This window comes from Coregonus lavaretus, assembly GCF_964263955.1.
Source record: "Coregonus lavaretus genome assembly, chromosome: 5".
In the NCBI taxonomy this organism is placed as follows: Eukaryota; Metazoa; Chordata; class Actinopteri; order Salmoniformes; family Salmonidae; genus Coregonus; species Coregonus lavaretus.
The window spans coordinates 64,489,608-64,514,832 of NC_139992.1; the positions used below are offsets into that span (position 1 = coordinate 64,489,608).

General features: G+C 43.2%; 1 protein-coding gene across 1 annotated transcript in view; it reads left to right on the forward strand.

Moving 5' to 3' along the window:
- The window catches only part of LOC311130165 (myosin light chain kinase, smooth muscle-like), a gene marked incomplete at its 3' end in the record, with an annotated part of 108,323 nt that overhangs the window by 20,232 nt on the left and 62,866 nt on the right, over positions 1 to 25,225 (forward strand). The window contains exons 3-10 of the mRNA XM_084162859.1: positions 16,510 to 16,717; positions 18,080 to 18,125; positions 18,544 to 18,709; positions 19,030 to 19,195; positions 19,441 to 19,462; positions 19,630 to 20,213; positions 20,429 to 20,632; positions 21,782 to 21,916. Coding sequence (XP_084018985.1) covers positions 16,510 to 16,717; positions 18,080 to 18,125; positions 18,544 to 18,709; positions 19,030 to 19,195; positions 19,441 to 19,462; positions 19,630 to 20,213; positions 20,429 to 20,632; positions 21,782 to 21,916 — 1,531 coding nt within the window. The remainder of the gene's footprint in view (positions 1 to 16,509; positions 16,718 to 18,079; positions 18,126 to 18,543; positions 18,710 to 19,029; positions 19,196 to 19,440; positions 19,463 to 19,629; positions 20,214 to 20,428; positions 20,633 to 21,781; positions 21,917 to 25,225) is intronic.

The following is a 25,225-nucleotide window of genomic DNA, read 5'->3' on the forward strand; positions in this document are numbered from 1 at the left end:
GCCACCCTTTGCCTTGATGACAGCTTTGCACACTCTTGACATTCTCTCAACCAGCTTCATGAGGTAGTCACCTGGAATGCATTTCAATGTGCCTTCTTAAAAGTTAATTTGTAGAATGTATTTCCTTAATGCGTTTGAGCCAATCAGTTGTGTTGTGACAAGGTAGGGGGGGTATACAGAAGCTAGCCCTATTTGGTAAAATACCAAGTCCATATTATGACAAGAACAGCTCAAATAAGCAAAGAGAAACGACAGTCCATCATTACTTTAAGACATGAAGGTCAGTCAATACAGAACATTTCAAGAACTTTGAACATTTCTTCAAGTGCAGTCGCAAAAACCATCAAGCGCTATGATGAAACTTGCTCTCATGAGGAGCGCCACAGGAATGGAAGACACAGAGTTACTTCTGCTGCAGAGGATAAGTTCATTAGTTTTCCAGCCTCAGAAATTGCAGCCCAAATAAATGCTTCACAGAGTTCAAGTAACAGACACATCTCAACATCAACTGTTCAGAGGAGACTGTGTGAATCAGGCCTTCATGGTCGAATTGCTGCAAAGAAACCACTACTAAAGGACACCAACAATAAGAAGAGACTTGCTTGGGCCAAGAAACACGAGCAAGTTGGGAAGAGATCTTTGACGTACCGATCCCATGGCATAGTGTTTATGAACTGACACGCAAAACGACACCGGATTCAAAAATTAGAATCTTTCAATTTAAATTATTATATAAAATTCTTGCTACCAATAGAATGTTATTTATATGGGGGATACAATCTTCCCAGCTCTGCAGATTTTGCTGTGAAGAGATAGAATCATTAGATCATTTGTTTTGGTTCTGTCCATTTGTAGCTTGTTTTTGGACACAGGTCCAGGAATGGCTAAAGGATTGCAATATTTACCTGGAACTAACCTTGCAGATAGCATTACTGGGTGATCTGAAAAGTCATAGTCAATCAATCAATAATATAATAATACTTTTAGCAAAAATATTTATTTTTAATTCACAATCTGTAGAAGCAATGAGAATAGAAAGGTTCAGAACTTTTGTAAAACATCACAGTACGGTTGAAATATATATGGCAAATAGAAATCCTATATGGATGGGGTTAAGAGATAGATGGGAGGTATTGAATAGAGTTGAAGGATGGGACTAATAACAAATAACAACAAATAATAACAAAGATAGCTAATAATGTAAGCATACTGTGTCCATAATAAGTATATAGGTTGTATGTTGGGAGCTTTTGGGAAAGAGCACAGTTAGAAAGATATGACATTTAGAAGCAAACCGGATGGACATCATGAAAATGATCGGAGAGGTTGAGAGTAGAAGAAGTTCAGGAGCAAAAAAATAAATAAATATATATATATATATATATAGAATTATTGTAAAATTAACTCTGTCCATAAGGTGTAGATAGTAAGTATAGACCGGAAGTAGAGGCCTGGGCGTTGTTGTTCACTAATTTACTCCAAGTAGGGAAAGGATGGTGGGGTTGAAAAGTAATAAAGGGGAATATTAAAAAAAAAAAAAATAAAAATAAAAAAAAAAAAACACGAGCAATGGACATTAGACCGGTGGAAATTGTCCTTTTGGAGTCCAGATTTGAGATTTTTTGTTCCATTTTTTGTTTTTGGGTGAACGGATGATGTCCGCATGTGTAATTCCCACCGTAAAGCATAGACGAGGAGGTGTTGCGGTGTGGGGGGTGCTTTGCTGGTGACACTGTCTGTGATTTATTTAGAATTCAAGGCACACTTAACAAGCATGGCTACCACAGCATTCTGCAGCGACACGCCATCCCATCTGGTTTGGGCTTAGTGGGACTATAATTTGCTTTTCAACAGGACAATGACCCAACACACCTCCGGGCTGTGTAAGGGCTATTTTACCAAGAAGGAGAGTGATGGAGTGCTGCATCAGATGACCTGGCCTCCACAATCCCCCGACCTCAACCAAATTGAGATGGTTTGATGGATGTGTATTTTTGTTATGAGGACAGTCTAGCCTCGCCTTACGCATCACTTCTTTATCCTTTGTGATTGGTCGGTTGTGATGAGGGTGAGATGCTTGTTAGCAGAGGAAGAGAGAGCCAGCATTGCAGTGTCTGATTTTGTACAGCCTGACTGTCCAGTGCTGAGCAGACCTGGGTTGAAATACTATTCAGAATCATTTCAAATCCTTTATTTGTGCTTGATTGAGCTTGCCTGGGTTAATGGGCCAATAAAATAGTCCCAAAACTGTAAACCCTGCCCATCTGTCACTCCAGGCAGGCTAGACCAAACGCTCAAATTATATGAAATAATTCAAATAGTATTTGAACCCAGGTAAGGTGCTGAGACAGAGTAGCTATATGGAATGCTTCTTGATAGGGATTAAAATATCTTAGTCTTGTGACGTTCAGCTTCCTGAGGTATTGTTTTTTTCAGAGCCGCTGGAGCAGAACACAGTCAGCTCCTCTTCTGCTTGGATGAGCTGAAACAACGCAGAATTTCATTATTACATTATGTGGAGTTGTACAGTGGTACCTCAAACTGTGATCGAGCTAAAGCATGTTTGTGTGCAGTGAGAGCATCTTGGTGAAGGAATTTTGAAATTATTTTTAAAATAGTGTGTGGATGAAGATATGTTCAGCACTAACCTTAAGACTTTAGGTTCTTTACTATCAATGGAATGGAACACCTCAGACATCTGCCAGCCAAATGCTACACACACACACTCTGTTAGATTGAAATGGGAACCCACCACCTATGATTTACAGACCACCTCCGACCTTTAAACAAGGGTATCACATACACAGATGGTTATCTGCATCCAGGAGGAAGTCATGTGTCAGGGAGATTGTTACTTTGTTCTGTTGCTCTCCCAGGTAGCATTCATCACTACTGAAGGCAAGATCCATCACCTCTCCTTATGTCTGCGTCCCAAATGGCACCCTATTCCCTGTATATTCCACTGCTTTTGACCAGGACCCATAGGGCTCTGGTCAAACGGAGTGCACTATATATGGAATAGGGTGCCATTTGGGACGCAGACGTTTGCATGTCTGGATTGAAGCTTTTTCAAATGTACTGTGTTACGTAGTGGAAACTTGACTTCTCTTTTATCAGAACGATGCATGTTGTAGCTCCTCTGGCACTAAATAATTATATTTGTGGGGTCAGATACTGATCTTCTGTAGATGCCATACAGTGGGGAGAACAAGTATTTGATACACTGCCGATTTTGCAGGTTTTCCTACTTACAAAGCATGTAGAGGTCTGTAATTTTTATCATAGGTACACTTCAACTGTGAGAGACGGAATCTAAAACAAAAATCCAGAAAATCACATTGTATGATTTTTAAGTAATTAATTTGTATTTTATTGCATGACATAAGTATTTGATCACCTACAAACCAGTATGAATTCCGGCTCTCACAGACCTGTTAGTTTTTCTTTAAGAAGCCCTCCTGATCTCCACTCATTAACTGTATTAACTGCACCTGTTTGAACTCGTTACCTGTATAAAAGACACCTGTCCACACACTCAATCAAACAGACTCCAACCTCTCCACAATGGCCAAGACCAGAGAGCTGTGTAAGGACATCAGGGATAAAATTGTAGACCTGCACAAGGCTGGGATGGGCTACAGGACAATAGGCAAGCAGCTTGGTGAGAAGGCAACAACTGTTGGCGCAATTATTAGAAAATGGAAGAAGTTCATGATGACGGTCAATCACCCTCGGTCTGGGGCTCCATGCAAGATCTCACCTCGTGGGGCATCAATGATCATGAGGAAGGTGAGGGATCAGCCCAGAACTAAACGGCAGGACCTGGTCAATGACCTGAAGAGAGCTGGGACCACAGTCTCAAAGAAAACCATTAGTAACACACTACGCCGTCATGGATTAAAATCCTGCAGCGCACGCAAGGTCCCCCTGCTCAAGCCAGCGCATGTCCAGGCGCGTCCGAAGTTTGCCATTGACCATCTGGATGATCCAGAGGTGGAATGGGAGAAGGTAATGTGGTCTGATGAGACAAAAATAGAGCTTTTTGGTCTAAACTCCACTCGCCGTGTTTGGAGGAAGAAGAAGGACGAGTACAACCCCAAGAACACCATCCCAACCATGAAGCATGGAGGTGGAAACATCATTATTTGGGGATGCTTTTCTGCAAAGGGGACAGGATGACTGCACCGTATTGAGGGGAGGATGGATGGGGCCATGTATCGCGAGATCTTGGCCAACAACCTCCTTCCCTCAGTAAGAGCATTGAAGACGGGTCGTGGCTGGGTCTTCCAGCATGACAACGACCCAAAACACACAGCCAGGGCAACTAAGGAGTGGCTCTGTAAGAAGCATCTCAAGGTCCTGGAGTGGCCTAGCCAGTCTCCAGACCTGAACCCAATAGAAAATCTTTGGAGGGAGCTGAAAGTCTGTATTGCCCAGCGACAGCCCCGAAACCTGAAGGATCTGGAGAAGGTCTGTATGGAGGAGTGGGCCAAAATCCCTGCTACAGTGTGTGCAAACCGGGTCAAGACCTACAGGAAACGTATGATCTCTGTAATTGCAAACAAAGGTTTCTGTACCAAATATTAAGTTCTGCTTTTCTGATGCATCAAATACTTATGTCATGCAAAAAAATGCAAATTAATTACTTAAAAATCATGCAAAGTGATTTTCTGGATTTTTGTTTTAGATTCCGTCTCTCACAGTTGAAGTGTACCTATGATAAAAATTACAGACCTCTACATGCTTTGTAAGTAGGAAAACCTGCAACATCGGCAGTGCTATTTGGGACTCCAGTGTTTTATCCCAATGCAGATTATCCTGTAGCTTCTGGAAAGAGTTAGGGTTGTAATTACTATTTGTCTCTGGCCTTGGCCCTGGGGAGCTACAGTCTATTCTAGGTTTCATTGGACAGGTATGTTTGTGTTGTCTACTTTACTCTGTCTGCACTAATCCACTCTGCTCTCTAGTACTCTATTGATATTCAATGAAAAATAACAAATGCTCTACTACCAGATCAAAGTTGGAGAAGATTGATGTGTAAATATATGTGTGCCATATTCCCTTCATAGTGCAATGACGATAGTTTAGGATTTTTAAAAAACATTGCAGCTAAAAGCTGAAGCGTCAGCAGCACACCTCGCTGTCCCCTCACATCCTTTGGCTCTGGTCTTTGAAATGGTTAGAACTCCTCTTATCTCAACAGAGGACGCCACCTCGCTGGGAGCCCAAATCTCTCTCAATGAACTCAAAAGGGAATGGGATAGCATGAATAAAGGCAAATCACCTGGATGGGACAGTTTTTCCTCCTGAGGTCTATTAACATTTTGGAATCAGTTAGGTCCACTATTGCTCGAAATGATTAATACAGCCGTTCACAAAGGTTCATTTGGGGGAGATGTGAATACAGCACAAATTTTGCTTCTATAAAAAAAAGGTCAGAATGCCACCAAGTGTTCTCACAATCACCCCCCATCTTTGATAAACACGGATGTTAAACTTTTTTCCAAAAAGTTTTCGTCCAGTCTCGAGACTTGAGACACACGGACCAAGGCGGGTTTGTTAAAAAACATTCATCATCGGATAATCTCCGACTATTACAAATCTGAAATGCTTCATTAGAAACAATAGCTCCTTGGGTCGTTTTATCTCTCGATGCAGTAAAAGCTTTTGATAGACTAGAATGGTGATACAGTGAGGGGAAAAAAGTATTTGATCCCCTGCTGATTTTGTACGTTTGCCCACTGACAAAGACATGATCAGTCTATAATTTTAATGGTAGGTTTATTTGAACAGTGAGAGACAGAATAACAAAAAAAATAATCCAGAAAAACGCATGTCAAAAATGTAATGAATTGATTTGCATTTTAATGAGGGAAATAAGTATTTGACCCCTCTGCAAAACATGACTTAGTACTTGGTGGCAAAACCCTTGTTGGCAATCACAGAGGACAGATGTTTCTTGTAGTTGGCCACCAGGTTTGCACACATCTCAGGAGGGATTTTGTCCCACTCCTCTTTGCAGATCTTCTCCAAGTCATTAAGGTTTCGAGCCTGACGTTTGGCAACTCGAACCTTCAGCTCCCTCCACAGATTTTCTATGGGATTAAGGTCTGGAGACTGGCTAGGCCACTCCAGGAACTTAAAAAAATTAATTAAAAAAATATGCCATTTAGCAGACGCTTTTATCCAAAGCGACTCAGTCATGCGTGCATACATTATTATTATTATTTTTTGTGTATGGGTGGTCCCGGGGATCGAACCCACTACCTTGGCGTTACAAGCGCCGTGCTCTACCAGCTGAGCTACAGAGGACCAGACCTTAATGTGCTTCTTCTTGAGCCACTTCTTTGTTGCCCTGGCTGTGTGTTTTGGGTCATTGTCATGCTGGAATACCCATCCACGACCCATTTTCAATGCCCTGGCTGAGGGAAGGAGGTTCTCACTCAAGATTTGACGGTACATGGCCCCGTCCATCGTCCCTTTGATACGGTGAAGTTGTCCTGTCCCCTTAGCAGAAAAACACCCCCAAAGCATAATGTTTCCACCTCCATGTTTGACGGTGGGGATGGTGTTCTTGGGGTCATAGGCAGCATTCCTCCTCCTCCAAACACGGCGAGTTGAGTTGATGCCAAAGAGCTCCATTTTGGTCTCATCTGACCACAACACTTTCACCCAGTTCTCCTCTGAATCATTCAGATGTTCATTGACAAACTTCAGACTGGCCTGTATACAGTGGGGAAAAAAGTATTTAGTCAGCCACCAATTGTGCAAGTTCTCCCACTTAAAAAGATGAGAGAGGCCTGTAATTTTCATCATAGGTACACGTCAACTATGACAGACAAATTGAGAATTTTTTTTCCAGAAAATCACATTGTAGGATTTTTTATGAATTTATTTGCAAATTATGGTGAAAAATAAGTATTTGGTCACCTACAAACAAGCAAGATTTCTGGCTCTCACAGACCTGTAACTTCTTCTATAAGAGGCTCCTCTGTCCTCCACTCGTTACCTGTATTAATGGCACCTGTTTGAACTTGTTATCAGTATAAAAGACACCTGTCCACAACCTCAAACAGTCACACTCCAAACTCCACTATGGCCAAGACCAAAGAGCTGTCAAAGGACACCAGAAACAAAATTGTAGACCTGCACCAGGCTGGGAAGACTGAATCTGCAATATGTAAGCAGCTTGGTTTGAAGAAATCAACTGTGGGACAAATTATTAGGAAATGGAAGACATACAAGACCACTGATAATCTCCCTCGATCTGGGGCTCCACGCAAGATCTCACCCCGTGGGGTCAAAATGATCACAAGAACGGTGAGCAAAAATCCCAGAACCACACGGGGGGACCTAGTGAATGACCTGCAGAGAGCTGGGACCAAAGTAACAAAGCCTACCATCAGTAACACACTACGCCGCCAGGGACTCAAATCCTGCAGTGCCAGACGTGTCCCCCTGCTTAAGCCAGTACATGTCCAGGCCCGTCTGAAGTTTGCTAGATGGCATTTGGATGATCCAGAAGAGGATTGGGAGAATGTCATATGGTCAGATGAAACCAAAATATAACTTTTGGTAAAAACTCAACTCGTCGTGTTTGGAGGACAACGAATGCTGAGTTGCATCCAAAGAACACCATACCTACTGTGAAGCATGGGGGTGGAAACATCATGCTTTGGGGCTGTTTTTCTGTAAAGGGACCAGGACGACTGATCCGTGTAAAGGAAAGAATGAATGGGGCCATGTATCGTGAGATTTTGAGTGAAAACCTCCTTCCATCAGCAAGGGCATTGAAGATGAAACGTGGCTGGGTCTTTCAGCATGACAATGATCCCAAACACACCGCCCGGGCAACGAAGGAGTGGCTTCGTAAGAAGCATTTCAAGGTCCTGGAGTGGCCTAGCCAGTCTCCAGATCTCAACCCCATAGAAAATCTTTGGAGGGAGTTGAAAGTCCGTGTTGCCCAGCGACAGCCCCAAAACATCACTGCTCTAGAGGAGATCTGCATAGAGGAATGGGCCAAAATACCAGCAACAGTGTGTGAAAACCTTGTGAAGACTTACAGAAAACGTTTGACCTGTGTCATTGCCAACAAAGGGTATATAACAAAGTATTGAGAAACTTTTGTTATTGACCAAATACTTATTTTCCACCATAATTTCCAAATAAATTCATTAAAAATCCTACAATGTGATTTTCTGAACGTCATAGTTGACGTGTACCTATGATGAAAATTACAGGCCTCTCTCATCTTTTAAGTGGGAGAACTTGCACAATTGGTGGCTGACTAAATACTTTTTTTCCCCACTGTATGTGCTTTCTTGAGCAGGGGGACCTTGCGGACGCTGCAGGGTTTCAGTCCTTCACGGCGTAGTGTGTTACCAATTGTTTCCTTGGTGACTATGGTCCCAGCTGCCTTGAGATCATTGACAAGATCCTCCCGTGTAGTTCTGGGCTGAGTCCTCACCGTTCTCATGATCATTGCCGAGGGAGATTGACAGTTCTTTTTGTGTTTCTTCCATTTTGCGAATAATCGCACCAACTATTGTCACCTTCTCACCAAGCTGCTTGGCGATGGTCTTGTAGCCCATTCCAGCCTTGTGTAGGTCTACAATCTTGTCCCTGACATCCATGGAGAGCTCTTTGGTCTTGGCCATGGTGGAGAGTTTGGAATCTGATTGATTGCTTCTGTGGACAGGTGTCTTTTATACAGGTAACAAGCTGAGATTAGGAGCACTCCCTTTAAGAGTGTGCTCCTAATCTCAGCTCGTTACCTGTATAAAAGACACCTGGGAGCAAGAAATCTTTCTGATTGAGAGGGGGTCAAATACTTATTTCCCTCATTAAAATGCAAATCAATTTATAACATTTTTGAAATGCGTTTTTCTGGATTTTTTTGTTGTTATTCTGTGTCTCACTGTTCAAATAAACCTACCATTAAAATTATAGACTGATCATTTCTTTGTCAGTGGGCAAACGTACAAAATCAGCAGGGGATCAAATACTTTTTTCCCTCACTGTAGCAAGAGGGTGGAAAAAGTAGATCCTATGTAACTAAAGTCTGGGCACCCCTGATCTAGACAATGTATCTCAATCGCATTGAAGATCATAGATAAATTCAGCGCCATCTCAAATTATAAAATGAATCAGCCCTACTACTGCCTCTTAAGATCCCAATGGAGGACTCCATCTCTACTTATGGATTCCCAATTTTTTCCCATTTTAGATATTTGGGAGTAGATACATTTAATTCCTTAGATAAAACCATTGCCAGAAACTTTAACAGAACACTCAAATCAATGTAATCCGACTAACATCCCAGTTGCTTTAACCGGCAGAATATCCATTGTTAAAATGAATATATTGCCACAGCTGAATTTCTGTAGTTCAATGCTTCCCATGGTTCCCCCTTCTGGCTAGTGGCATAACATTGATAGTGAAGTTTAAAAAATGTAAATGGCAAGATAAGCCATCCCGGATAAAATGTACAAACTTACAAAGAGGGAAAGACGTAGGAGGACTATCCGTACCAAACTTTAAAATGTATTTCCAGGCACTAGCATTTCGCTAGCATTTCGCCCCATCCTAAATTGGTTTAGACATGGTTATTCTGCCCCCTGGCTGAATATAGAGAGATGGTGTATCGTATTACCCTGGAAGAGACTGTCTTTACTGATATACGCCTTAAACAATGCAAACTACGCTTTGGTCGAAGGAATTGTCCGTAGAGCTCCGAGACAGAATTGTGTCGGCACAGATCTGGGGAAGGGTACCAAAACATTTCTGCCACATTGAAGGTCCCCAAGAACACAGTGGCCTCCATCATTCTTAAGTGGAATAAGTTTAGAACCACCAAGACTCTTCCTAGAGCTGGCCTTTATGACAGCCCGCTTGGGGTTTGCCAAAAGGCACCTAAAGGACTCTCAGACCATGAGAAACGTCTGAATAAAACCTGGTACCATCCCTACGGTGAAGCATGGTGGTGGCAGCATCATGCTGTGGGGATGTTTTTCAATGGCAGGGACTGGGAGACTAGTCAGGATCAAGGGAAAGATTAATGGAGCAAAGTACATAGAGATCCTTGATGAAAACCTGCTCCAGAGCACTCAGGCTGGGGCAAATGTTCACCTTCCAACAGGACAATGACCCTAAGCACACAGCCAAGATAACGCAGGAGTGGCTTCGGGACAAGTCTCTGAATGTCCTTGAGTGGCCCAGCCAGAGCCCGGACTTGAACCCGATCTAACATCTCTGGAGAGACCTGAAAATAGCTGTGCAGCGACCCTCCCCATCCAACCTGACAGAGCTTGAGAGGATCTGCATAGAGGAATGGAAGAAACTCCCCAAATACAGGTGTGCCAAGCTTGTAGCGTCATACCCAAGAAAACTTGAGGCTGTAATCACTGCCTAAGGTGCTTCAACAAAGTACTGAGTAAAAGGGTCTGAATTTTTATGTAAATATGATATTTAATTCTTTGTTTTTTTTTATACATTTGCAAAAATTTCTAAAAACCAGTTTTTGCTTTGTCATTATGGGGGATTGTGTGTAGATTGATGAGGGGAAAAAAAAACTATTTCATCAATTTTAGAATGAGGCTGTAACGTAACAAAATGTGGGGTCTGAATACTTTCCAAATGCAATGTATACTGAACACCTTGTGCTGGGGACAGTGAAAGGCCACTCTAAAATGTGCACTTCTGTCACACATTACAATGCCACAATGCTGACTGCAGGAATCTCCACCAGAGCTGTTGCCAGAGAATGTAATGTTCATTTCTCTACCAATGGCTGCTTCCAACGTCATTTTTTAGAATTTGGCAGTACGTCCAACCGGCCTCACAACCGCAGACCACATGTAACCACACCAGCCCAGGACCTCCACATCCGACTTCTTCACCTGCGGGATTGTCTGAGAACAGCCACCCGGACAACTGTGGGTTTGTACAACTGAAGAGTTTCTGCACAAACTGTCAGAAACCGTCACAGGGAAGCTCATCTGCGTGCTCATCGTCCTCACCAGGGTCTTGAACTGACTGCAGTTTGGCGTCATAACTGACTTCAGTGGGCAAATGCTCACCTTCGATGGCCACTGGCACGCTGGAGAAGTGTGCTCTTCACGGATGAATCCCAGTTTCAACTGTACTGGGAAGATTGCATACGTGTGGGCGAGCGGTTTGCTGATGTCAACGTTGTGAACCGAGCGCCCCATGGTGGCGGTGGGGTTATGTTATGGGCATGCATAAGCTACGGACAGCGAACACAATTTAATTTTATCAATGGCAATTTGAATGCACAGCGATACCGTGACGAGATCCTGAGGCCAATTGTCGTGCCATTCATTCGCCGCCATCACCTCATGTTTCAGCATGATCATGAAGGGTCCCATGTCGCAAGGTTCTGTACACAATTCCTGGAAGCTGAACATTTCCTTGTTCTTCCATGGCCTGCATACTCACCAGACATGTCATCCATTGAGCATGTTTGGGATGCTCTGGATCGACATGTACGACCGCGTGTTCCAGTTTCTGCCAATATCCAGCAACTTCGCACAGCCATTGAAGAGGAGTGGGACAACATTCCACTAGCCACAATCAACAGCCTGATCAACTCTATGCGAAGGAGATGTTGCGCTGCATGAGGCAAATGGTGGTCACACCAGATACTGACTGGTTTTGTGATCCATGCCCCAATTATTATTTTTATTTTTTATGTTGCATGTTGCGTTTTATACTTTTGTTCAGTGTGGTATATATATATGGTGCCATTTGGGATGCGGACAATAAGTAATTGGGCGGTGTTGCAATACTATTAATATGGCATAATTACAGACTCTCCTGAAACCTATATAAATAAATAAAAATGTCATGTGTGCTTTGGCAGTGAAAAAGTACTGTAGTTGTAATTGTCTATATTCTACGGTTGACAGTGCAGTTGTCCATCTCAAACCAGTCATGCTGCCTGACAGTGACAGTAAGTGGCCTTTTTCTTCCCGGCAGGCACTGTTGTTGTCATGCTCCAGGGCCATGTTCTTAGTGAGGGGATGCTCCTCTGAAGACAAGGAATGTCCACCAGCATGGAGGCAGGCGTCTGACATGCCACGTGTCCATGTAGCGCCTCTCTCCCCAGCCTCCCAGTCCTTTTAATGGCCTGCCAAGGGTAGAACTCATTCTCCTAAAGAATTCTAGTATTACATAATTACGAGCCAGTAGGAAAATATAGGGGGAACAGCATGCGAGGGAGGCTCCATGTGAACGCTGTGAAAGGTATGCTGCCAGAAACCTGATGGTGGTTGAAACTGCTCGCCTATTGAAAGCAGATGTGGACCACTTCTAGGCTACTCCTACACGTCTCCACCCTGACTCACCGCTCAGCTCACTCCTCTGACCAGTTAGAGAAGCGGCCATATTTCTTCTGCTGCTGGTTTCATTCAAATGTTACATTGGTTTTAATGGCGTACATTGTCCATATTGGCTACTTCTTTTGAAGGCCTTTTTCCGCAGAGAGTGGTCTCATCCATCCACTGGCCATTGTTAGGAACGGTAGTTAAATACTGATGATTATTGTCTTTTGCATGTGTAATTCATAGCAGCCTTTTGGCATTCTGGCTTGACAGTGGCTGCGAAGCCAGGAAAAATACAATGTTGATGAGATGAAGACATCAGGTTGTTTGAATGGTGAAACAGCAGTCTTCATTGTTTCCCCTCCAATGGAATGTTAGCTCAGGATTAAACATTAACATCTTGTCCCTAAATCATGTTGGATTCTCACCATCATGTGGATAGTGGCTTTTCACAGCACTGTGAGAATCAACTTATGAATCACTCAACATCATCAAATGTGGAGTTATCAGTTTGTTTTTCTGTCTGAGTTAAGACATAACAGGGATGCATCTCAAATTGCACCCTATTCCCTATAAATCGAATCAAATTTCATTTGTCACATGCGCCAAATACAACAGGTGTAGACCTTACAGTGAAATGCTTACTTACAAGCCCTTAACCAACAATGCAGTTTTAATAAAAAAGTGTTAAGTAAAAAATAGATAAGTAAAAAATAAAAATAGTTAAAGAGCAGCAGTAAAATAACAGTAGCGAGGCTATATACAGGGGGTACCGGTACAGAGTCAACGTGCAATTTAAGTTTCCCTGCATTAAAGTCCCCGGCCACTAGGAGCGCCACCTCTGGATGAGCGTTTTCCTGTTTGCTTATGGCCTTATACAGCTCATTGAGTGCGGTCTTAGTGCCAGCATCGGTTTGTGGTGGTAAATAGACAGATACGAAAAATATAAATGAAAACTCTCTTGGTAAATAGTGTGGTCTACAGCTTATCATGGTGTACTCTACCTCAGGCGAGCAAAACCTTGAGACTTCCTTAATATTAGATTTTGTGCACCAGCTGTTGTTTACAAATATACACAGACCGCCACTCCTTGTCTTACCGGAGGCAGCTGTTCTATCTTGCTGATGTAGCGTATATCCCGCCAGCTGTATGTGATCCATGTCGCCAATCAGCCACGACTCGGTGAAACATAAGATTTTACAGTTTTTACTGTCCCGTTGGTAGGATATCCTTGTTCTTAGGTCGTCTATTTTGTTATCCAATGATTGTACGTTGGCTAATAGGACTGATGGTAGAGGCAGATTACCGACTTGCCGTCGCATTCTTACAAGGCACCCCGACCTATGTCCCGGATATCTCCATCTCTTTTTCATGCGAATGACGGGGATTTGGGCCTTGTCGGGTGTCTGAAGAAATTTCTTCACTTCCGACTGTATAAAGAAAAAAACTTTGTCCAGTATGAGGTGATTAATCGCTGTCCTGATATCCAGAAGCTCTTTTCGGTGGCAGAAACATGATGTACAAAATAAGTTACAAATACGTGAATAAACACACACAATAGCACAATTGGTTAGGAGGCCATAAAACGGCAGCCATCTCCTCCGGCGCCATTTCCAGTGTTATTTCTTTAGAACAGAGACCTATGGGCCCTGGTCAAAAGTAGTGAAAAGTAGTGCACTATAACGGGAAAAGTCTGCCATTTGGGACACTAACCTATTCTGACCCCATCCAGCGGTAGCGATCACAACTTTGTGTGATGTATGCTATGATGCAGGTGGGAATACATTCATAGGTTCTGATGTACGTCCATTGAGCATTAGCCAGACAATTATTCTAGAGTCTCTGTGAAAGGCCAACTCCAGCTGTAATCCACTGCAGGTGTCTTCCAGAATACAAAGTTGAAAAGTAATTATCTGTACAAGACCTTAGAATTACTGGGGAAAATAAACCATAGGTCTATTTCTTTGGGAATGAAAAAGACAAGGGCTTCGTCCCAAATGGAACCCTATTTCCTATATATTGCTCTACTTTTTACTAGGACTTTGGTCAAAATTAGTGGATTAAATAGGAAATAAGGTGTCATTTGAGATGCACATAAGAAAACATCAGGTACATTTATTGATTTGGAGCAGCGACTTGTCTAAAGACACAAGGGATCAAATTGTCCTTTTTATAGTTGCTTCACATGGAAACGGTGGCAGTGGAAATCGCTCTGCTTACATGATTAAAATAAACTTTAGCTTCCCTTTGATCATTTTCCTCTCTTCATTATGAGGGGATTTCGTTGTAAAGGCCGCTTTTATCCCAGAAGTATTAGCCTTGTTATGGCAAGTAGTACTCTTGATGTGGTGATACATTGGGTGCCAGTAGCGTGACTAGAGAGAATATTCCTCGCTTTGTTCCTCATATGCCTCTCTCCCTGTATACTTGTCTTCTTCTTCCATTCTTGGGTATTTTGATGCTCTTCAGAAACTAGGTTTTATGTCCAGGGTGGATCAGCAGTCAGGCCTCTCCTCGCTGCCAGTGCATTGATCCATAGTCCTGTCACAACCTTTGTTTTGATGCCGTAAATGGTACTTGTGTCTGTTTTCTGGTTTGTAGAAACTTGACTCGGTGTGTAAACAACCCATTGTTTCTGCTATACTCAACACTCATTTGGGATGTTTGAGGCCGAGAGCTTGACCACAATGTTTTAGGAACGAGAAGTCTGAAGTCTGCTTGAAATTTATGTGGCACTGAGCGTCATGCAGCTGAGTTTTCAAGGAAATGCCAGTGTCTGTTTGATTTAATAACGACTTTAAACCTAATACTGCTATTTTTGGCCAAGCCTGAGGAGGACCGGGTAAAGCAGATGTAATATTTGACTGAAACTGAGAGGCTAGTTTGACAGACTGGAATGTGAGTGGTCGATTACAGAGAGAAGCTGGACTTTCACGCTTTTCTACGTCGCCTATGACTTTTGGGTTCCATATGGAATCAATCTATTGTGTACTAGCTGTCGAGCCATATTAATTTGTATGTTCAATCTGAAATGCATACCAGCTGCAGTGGTTAACAATTATAGTTTATTTTGTTTTGCTGTTAATTCAAAGCCAGTTGAATGTGCAAGGGCTTGTATTGGTTTGCAGAATGTAATATTTCTGCATGTTTGGGTTTACCAAGGTTCTCCTCCGAAATACAATATTTTACAAAGTCTCAGGGGTTCAAGGGGAGCATGGTTGGCATGCCACCAGTGGAAACACAGAGTGAGAGAGAAAGAGATGGCCCATCCGCTGTCCTTATTAGCTGTGGTCTCTGCCTGCAGATTTGTGATGCCTCAAAGACTTCAGAGAAAAGAAGCTGTAGAGCAATTTAGGGAAGTCGACTAGAACTGAAATGAATCAGAGAAAGGTGGGAAGCTCCTCCAGATAGATGGGGAATGTGAGCAGTGTTTCACACAGCTTCTGTACCTGTTCATCTCTGCTATATCATGTGCCCTTTCAGCACCTGTACTCCACTCTTCTTGTGGTGTTATTAGTGATGGCTACTGACCTGGGCCATGTAGAAAAAAGCAGTGAGAGAATGGAAACGTCAGAAAGGACTAAGAACTTGAGTAATACAATATGCACTGAGGAAAGGGAGGAAGTTGGGGAAATTAGGTTTCGTTGGAAAAGAGAAGACCGGGATAATTAAACAGGCTACTTGTGGTAGGAATGTATTTTTTGTATTCTGGGAAGTAGGAAACACTGAGGGTAATCAGTAGCTTTCCAGTTCACTTGCTAATTGTTGATATCAATGTTTATCATTAGTATTTTTGTAAATATCCTATTGTTTACTGTGTCCATTTGTTTTTACGTCTAATTAAGTTTAATTAGTCTATGGGCCACAGATTCAGTCAGTTTCACACACCCAGGGAGTTCCTGTGCTCTGACTCCAATTGTATTGAGAAGATAAATGAAAATGGTGGATGTGAACACATACTAGGCATGGGGATTGTCACGGAGTTGGTGTCAGTCAGTGGCCTAAAATTCGGACCTGCTCATTAAAAAAACAGTCATTTCTTATGGAAACCGTTATGTTTATGAGAAGCACACCGTTAGGATTTGTTTCAACCATGACCATTAACAACTGATGCCCTATTATGTTTTGTATAGTTAAAATCCACTGAAACACATCTATCTATTCCCAGGTCAGAGGACACCCTGAGCCCCAGGTCACGTGGTCCAGGAATGGGAAAGTAGTGATAGCTGGAGAGCGCTTCGCCATGGAACAAAGTAGCCGTGGAACCTTCAGCCTGGTGGTCCATGGTGTCCAGGAGGAGGATGCAGGGCGTTACACATGTGAGGCAGTCAACGATGCCGGAAGTCGCCAGGTCACAGTGGAGATCACTGTAGAAGGTACAGCAGCTCCTAAATTTGTGTTCCAAATGGCGCCCTAGGCTGCCGTTTGGGACACAACCTTACCCTCTCCATCAGCCAACCAGATAGATAATGGAATGGTCTGTTGACAAATGTTTGGGCAGGGTCCACTGGCTTTGCTTTGTAGCTCATTTAAAATGTAGCATAAGAAAGCAGACTTCTAAGTAACCCTGAGAAATGCACGGCCTCAATACCTCATGTGAAATTAAACCAAGACTGCGGCAAGTATTTTAAACACCAGCACATTTATTCTACTCCATAACATATAAGACGTCCTTTAATACATTATTATACATGGGCTTTTATACTGTGCCCAAGTTATGTTTTAACTCAATGTAATGATAGGAATAAGGTTGAATATGGATAATCTTCAAAAGGACCACTTTGTTTTGACTTATTGCAGATAATGTCCTTTTCTAATTCACTGTTCAGAAGGAACTCATTAGAGTAACCGATACAAAGTCAACAGAGGCTTCGTCCCAAATGGCCCCCTATTCCCTATATAGTTCACTACTTTTGACCAGAGCCCCATAGACCCTGGTCAAAAGAAGTGCAGTAAATGGGGAATAGGGGGCCATTTGGGATTTATACTGTCCACATGGAATTGTTCCTTTCTGTTAGCATAAGTGGTGTTAGCATTTACATTTTTACATTTTAGTCATTTAGCAGACGCTCTTATCCAGAGTGACTTACAGGAGCAATTAGGGTTAAGTGCCTTGTTCAAGGGCACATCGACAGATTTTTCACCTAGTCGGCTCAGGGATTAGAACCAGCGACCTTTTCGGTTACTGGCACAACGCTCTTAACCACTAAGCTACCTGCCGCACACTTTGATTTTCTAATTCCTTGGTGTATACATGCCAGCTGTGCCTTTCCATTTCTGATAGTTACACTGCAGATACTTAGGTTACATTATGAATGATAGAGGGGGGCTGGCGCCTACTGCTTTCCAGGGAGAAGTATGTAAACATTCGGACATCCTCCACATTTGTTCAGCTTTCCAAGATCATAAACAGCTATTTAGGCACCTCGGGCTCACTAAACATTAACATATGGAGCATGCCCTCTGTAACAAGTAGCAGTACAAACATATTTTACAAGGCATTGGACTGAGATATGAAGCATTCTGCAACACTGCACAGTGCACATTCATTTACATTTCGTGGTGCTGGAATTGCACCAGCGATATATTCTATGGCTGTCTCTCCAATGGCACCCTATTCCCTACATAGTGCACTACTTTGGGCCAGGGCCCTGGGCACTACATAGGGAATAGGGTGCCATTTGAGACGCATACTTTGTTTTTTATAAATTATCTGAGACATGTTTTCTATCTCTCAGGGAACACAGGGAATAAATACAGCCTCCCCTCCTCCAGTAGAACGGGGTAAGATGTATTTGGTTGTGTCCCAAATGGCACTCTATTCCCTACAAAGTGCGGTACTTTTGACCAAAGCCCTATGGGCCCTGGTCAATAGTAGGGCATTATATAAGGAATATGGTGCCGTTTGGGACACAGTCCTTCTTTCCACATGGTGGTATGATTTCTCTTTTTTAAATCAACCTTCCTATCCTGTTTCATCTGTAAAACCGGAATCTTTGATGTTCCATGATCATTTTAATCTTGTATTTTTATATTTAGAATAATGTAGATATGTTTTATGTTGGTGTTAAATATAGCCAGTCAGTCATATTGCTATATTAAGTCATTATTCAAATGTAATTTGTTTGTTCAAGTGATGTTCTTGAGCAGACACATCTTTGGATGCTAAGGTAATGAGTCATTGTGTTTTCTCTGACTCCAGCGGTCGGTTTGGAGTTCCAGCAGTGGAGAGCAGGCCCAGTATCTGGGGGGTGAGCCCCCCCAAGTTTGTGACAAAGCCCTCACGTATCTTTGTCCGAATGGGACAGACTGGCAAATTCTTGGCCAAAATCACAGGACGTCCACAGCCCTTGGTTACCTGGCTCAAAGTGAGATGGAACAGAGAAAGTTTGGCAACTTCAGTAACTTTCCCCAAATTCCAAAGTTTTCCAGAAATCCCAGTTGTAATAATCTTTGAATTCGTAGGGAATAAGCATGAAATCCGACCAGTATTATAGAAACCTGAGAATTTAGGGAAAGTAACTGGAATTTTGCAACTCTAGATGGAATAGGGAAGACGTATTCTGTCTTTCAAAGATGGAGGATGGTGATTCTTCATTTGTGAATCTCTGACTTCCATCTCTCTCTCTTGCTCTATCTCCCTTTTTTTCTACTCTCTCTTTTTCTCTGTGATGGATGGTTGTCACAGGGAGATGAAGAGCTCCATGCTTCTCCCCACTTCAACATGTATGAAAAGTCTGGAATCCACTTTCTGGAGATCCGAGATGTGTGTGTGGACGATGCAGGAATGTACACCTGCTCTGTGGCCAACAGTGCTGGGAAGGCCACGGCTACAGCAGAGCTGATCGTTCAGGGTAGGACACTGCAGCCAATCACACAGCCTGTTATTCAGCCATCAGCCGTCAACCCACAGGCAGTGTCCCAAAAATCCATTTTGTAGTGCACTTCTTTTGACTTGGGCCCACTAAATGGGGAATAGGGTGCCGTTTAACATCACAGTAAATCATCAGCAATGCCAGTTCTGAATACAGAGTTATATTTCGTAAATGTTGATTCGTATTTGAGAGGGGAAATTCAGTGTGTATCCTTTCCTTTTTAGGTTCAGGCAGTGAGCCGGGCATGTGAGTATGTATCTCATACAGTACCCTGTATAGTGATATTACTAACTGTGTGTTTACATGAGTAAGCATTTTCGTGAGTTGGATACATTTCTACAAAATATTTCCACAATTTCTTCACAGTGAGGTATTCAATCTTTTGACAATGTCACGTGTTACTACCACTACAGCCTAGGTCCATCTGCTCTGGTAGCACCTGTCCCAAAGACAACTGACTCACCTGAAGTCAAGCCCACAAGTAACGGCCTGCTCGCAGACAAACGATCACCTACCAAGACAGGAGACAGGGCTGAGACCAGACTCACTGCTCTCACCAGGGAGACCAAAGACAGCATAGAGACCAAAACTCCAGCATGGAAGACCAGCGCAGAATCTCCCAAGACCACCGTCGTGACTTCTCCCAAGCCTCCTGCGGACCTGCCAGACAAGGCCCCCAGACAGCCTGGCGTCTCTCCCCTCAAGGTTGCCAGCTCCACCACCACCCGGCAGCACCACCTGAGAGGCCAAGGGGCTGCAAGGACCAGCCCACCCCCCCAAAGCAGAGCCCCTGAGAGGGATACAAGAGATACTGTGAAGACCCCCCCAAAGGGAGTCCCAGACCCATCTCCAGAGCCCACCAGAGAGACCAGAAGGCAGGCCAGAGAGAGCAGGTCAGAGAGGGCAGCAGTGACTGCAGGAGCTCAACCCAAATTTGACTCTGTACCTCAGAGCCAGGATGCTACGGAGGGGACCCAAGTCATATTCAAATGCCAAGGTGATTCAAAACATCTTGCGATGCCATGTTTCAGATGTTTTTTGATATAAATTATATATTTAATCAGAGAAAATAGTACAAGACCTTCCCAACACATTCCCAACTTTAGATGTTTTTGACCAAACTTGAATAGGCCATTTGGACAATGTTCGCTAATAGCTACTTTATTGTTGCATATTTAACCCATTAGATTGACTGTTGATGTGTTCTTCCAGTCTCAGGTTCTCCTGTGCCTGGCCTGAGCTGGGTTAAAGATGGCCTCCCTTTGAGACCCAGAGCAGGCCTGACCTTCCAGCAGGACGGCAACACACACATCGTCACTCTGACCAACGTCCAGAAGAGGGACAGTGGGACTTATGGATGCACCATGACCACAAGCACTGGGAAGGTGTCTTCTACTTGGACCCTCAGTGTCAACAGTAAGTACTTAGGATACATCCCAAATTGCACCCTATTCCCTATAAAGTACACTACTTTTGACCAGAGCCCTATGGGCCCTGGTTAAAAGTAAGGCACTGTATAGAAAATAGGGTGCCATTTGAGACACACCCTAAGTTTACTGTACAGACTGTGACAAGTCTGTACAGTAAATGTTGCTTTAATAGGGTGAACTAAGGCCCTTGTTGTGTAGAATATTCATTACATGACTCCTTTTCAGTGAACAGTTTCAGTGAGCACAGTTTCTAGTCTCCAGCTCTGCCTTTGGGTAAAAAATTATCTAATTCCTTTCCCCTGGCTGTCTCAATCAAAACAGGATAATGATGAAGGAAGGAATAAGGGAGCACATCGACGTTAAGTCCATTCCTCAGCTACAATGCTGACTTGGGCTGAGTTCATCCAAAACGAGACTGTTGCATTTGGAAACGAGACTGTTGCATTTTTAAAGGAGACTGTTGCATGTCCTTCTAAGCCATCTGCTGTCGGTGACAAAACAAAAGTTGCTTGTTTATTTAATGATAATCAAAGTGAAACTATTTTAATGGAGGATTTGGAGAGGTTTTGATATCTTGTCTAGTTGTTTTTGTTTGGACTAAACAGACTGGCACCCGTCTACAGTGATTCAATTTGCAGCAAAAGGGGAGAGTCTGGCAGTTTTATCACGTTTATTTTCTATAATACAGAACAGTGCCAAACACTATGCAGATTCAGTTTGTTTTGCTTGAGACGAGCAGTCTATATTTGTTGGGAGTGAGTGTCCTTTAGGAATGACTGCAACTGTTCTTGTCTACCTATGCCATCTACTGGAAAGAAGGAAAATTGCATCTTGTCAGATACCAAGTCTGCGTCCCAATTTCCCAAGTGTGCGCTTGCACACTCCCCGTCATCGATATAAAAGCTTTGGATTGGTGTAAGCATTGGTTGGAGGGCATTTCCAGCATTGTTAAATCCATGATGGGAGTGTGCAAGTGCAGAATCAGGATGCACCCCCACTTTGCTAATACCACATTTGTTACTCTTAGACTGACCAGTACCACACATTCCCTCATTTTAAATGTACTGCAAGGCTCCAATGCAATGTAATATACTGTAAATGTTAGTACTCTGTCTGTGTACTCCCTCCCCTGCAGACTCACGGCTGGAGGGCAAGCCCCCGGCGTTCAGCACAGTCCTGAAGGGATGTTCAGTGAGTGAGGGCCAGGACTTCCTTCTGCAGTGCTCAGTGGATGGAAAGCCTCTACCTAACATCTCCTGGCTCCTAAACGGTGAGAGAGCCTATCATTACATCTCCCCCAGCAGTAACTAGGGTTGCAAAATTCCAGTAACTTTCCCAAAATTCCCACGTTTTCCAAAAATCATGGTTGAAGGATTCTGGATTACTTCCTGATTCGGGGAATCTTCCAACCAGGATTTCTGGAAAACCCGGGAATTCTGGGAAAGTTAAGGGAATTTTGCAACCCTAGCAGTAACAGTCACCACTGTCCAGTTATGCCCATTTACCCACTAGAGGGGGGTGATGTTCCTGTTTTCAAAGCTTTGCACCTCACAGGACTGACCAACTAAAATCAGGTCCATTTCTATAAAAAGTGATGGATGATATAAAGTGAAGGAATAAAAATGTCTCTGTACTCAGAACCTTCTTGAACAGATCAGCTAGGCAGGGGGTGTAAGTTATTGTGTGTCCCAAATGGCACCCTATTTCCTATATAGTGCACTACGTTTGACCAGAGCCCTATGGGATGCCATTTGGGACGTAGTCATAGTAGTTCTGCTACTGCTTTCCCTCTCAGCCTGAGGGTGCCCCTTCAGAGGGCCACCATTTCACAAGTCTGGCTGCTCTGCTGCTGAAGGTTCATGTGTCTCTGTACCATGTCCGGATCACACACAGAGAGTATTTATTTTTTATCTTTAACTGCTCCACATATTTAACGTCAGAGGAAACCCCCTTGAATGTGGCATTTCATAAGGTCATGATTCAAAAATTTAAGCATGGCATGACAATTGATCTAGTAGAATTCCAACTCAACACAGTGAACCAAGGTTATTATAGTTTTGTGATTTTCTATTAGTTTTTATTTCTATTAGTTTTTAGATCAATATTTAAAATTCAGTTTAGTTTCTGTTTTCAGACTTGATTTACTAGTTTTTATTTAGGGCGAGTTTTATAAAATCATTGTTTTAATGTTAGGGACAGAAAGTAGGAGCGAGGCTAGGATCCATTTATGTGTTGGCCTATAGTTTGTGTTTTTTGGGGGATGTCACTTCTTGCGACTGGGGGGCAGTAATACATTTTAAATTATAAATCAATCTTAATGTGACTTAGATTTAAAATGATAATTGTCTGCCGCGCAGTTCAAAGCTATGGCCAGCTCTGGTTGTTGTTGGTCATGGGTATTATTTTGGTTGTTGTGTAATAGCTTGATAGCCTTGAAAATGTTTGCCCCGTTGACAGTTGCGACGAGTAGGATCTTCTCCTCTGGTATGTCCCATGCATCCAATGTGCAGTCAATTACCTCTCCTGTGTGCGGATGCTAAATCCGATGGAGGTTGAGCAATACATGCTGTGCCTTGTTGGAGAAGGGGTGATAGAAGCTGGCTGATATGCCCATAAAGGAAGCAGTCAGTCCTTTTCATGCTCCATCCATCTACACACAGGGTTATTTTTTATGGCTCTTTCAGAATGTCCATAACTTTCTGGGTTGCTGTATCCATTTGCAAAGCAAACAACCCATTTACTCTAGCAGTGGCAGGAGTTTTGAATAAAATAAAATAATATTTGTCACATGCTTCGTAAACAACAGCTGTAGACTAACAGTGAAATGCTTACTTACGGGCCCTTCCCAACAATGCCGAGAGAGAGAAAATAGTGAAATAATAGCAATAAGTAACTATAACTTAGCTATATACACAGGGTACCAGTACCGAGTCGATGTGCAGGGGTACGACGTAATTGAGGTAGATATGTACATATAACTAGGAATAGAGTGACTAGGCAACAGGATAGATAATAAACAGTAGCAACAGCATATGTGATGAGTAAAAAAAGTTAGTGCAAAAAGGATCAATGCAGATAGCCCTTTGTAGCGCCTTGTGGTCGGATGCCAAGCAGTTGCCATACCAAGCGGTGATGCAGCCAGTCTAGATGCTCTCAATGGTGCAGCTGTAGAGCTTTTGGAGGATCTGAGGACCCATGCCAAATCTTTTCAGCCTCCTGAGGGGGAAGAGGCGTTGTCGTGCCCTATTCATGACCGTGTTGGTGTGTGCGGACCATGATAGATCCTTAGTGATATAGAAGCTGAGGAACTTGAAGCTCTCGACCCGCTCCCCTACAGCCCTGTCCATGTGAATAGGTGTGTGCTCTGCCCTCCGTTTCCTGTAGTCCACCATCAGCTCCTTTGTCTTGCTGACTTTGAGGGAGAGGTTGCTCTCATGGAACCACACTGCCAGGTCTCTGACCGCATCCTTATAGGCGGTCTCATTGTCGTCGGTGATCAGACTTACCACTGACGTGTCTTCAGCAAACTTAATGATAGCGTTAGTCGTGGGTGAACAGGGAATACAGGTGGGGACTAAGCACGCACCTGTGTTGAGGGTCAACGTGGCAGATGTGTTGTTGCCAACCCTCACCACCCGGGGGTGGCCCGTCAGGAAGTCCAGGATCCAGTTGCAGAGGAGGTGTTCAGTCCCAGGGTCCTTAGCTTAGTAATGAGCTTGGAAGGCACTATGGTGTCGAACGCTGAGTTGTAGTCAATTAACAGCATTCTCACATAGGTGTTCCTCTTGTTCAGGTGGGAGAGGGCAGTTTGGAGTACAATAGAGATTGAGTCATATGTGGTAAAGGTCTTCACAGGTTCAAAAAGTTGGACCCATTCCGAAATGGCCCTGGGGCTTTCCCACCTGGACCCGATATGCATACATAAAGTGCATTTAGACAGCTTTACTTTTTCCACATTTTGTTACGTTACAGCCTTATTCTAAAATGCATTAAATAAAAACAATTCCTCATCAATCTACACACAATACCCCATAATGACAAAGCGAAAACAGTTTTTTTGACATTTTTGCACATTTATAAAAAATAAAAACAGACATTCCTTATTTACATAAGTATTCAGTCCCTTTGCTATGAGACTAGAAATTGAGCTCAGATGCATCCTGTTTCCATTGATCATCCTTTTCTACAACTTGATTGGAGTCCACCTGTGGTACATTCAATTGATTAGACATGGAAAGGCATACACCTGACTATATAAGGTTGACAGTGCAAGTCAGGGCAAAAACCAAGCCATGAGGTTGAAGGAATTGTCCTTAGAGCTCCGAGACAGGATTGTGTCGAAGCACAGATCTGTGGAAGGGTACCAAAAAAATTCTGCAGCATTGAAGTTCCCCAAGAACACAGTGGCCTCCAACTACCAAGACTCTTCCTAGAGCTGGCAGCCCGGCCAAACTGAGCAATCGGGGGAGAAGGGCCTTGGTCAGGGAGGTGACCAAGAACCCGATAGTCACTCTGACAGAGCTCTAGAATTCCTCTGTGGAGATGGGAGAACCTTCCAGAAGGACAACCATCTCTGCAG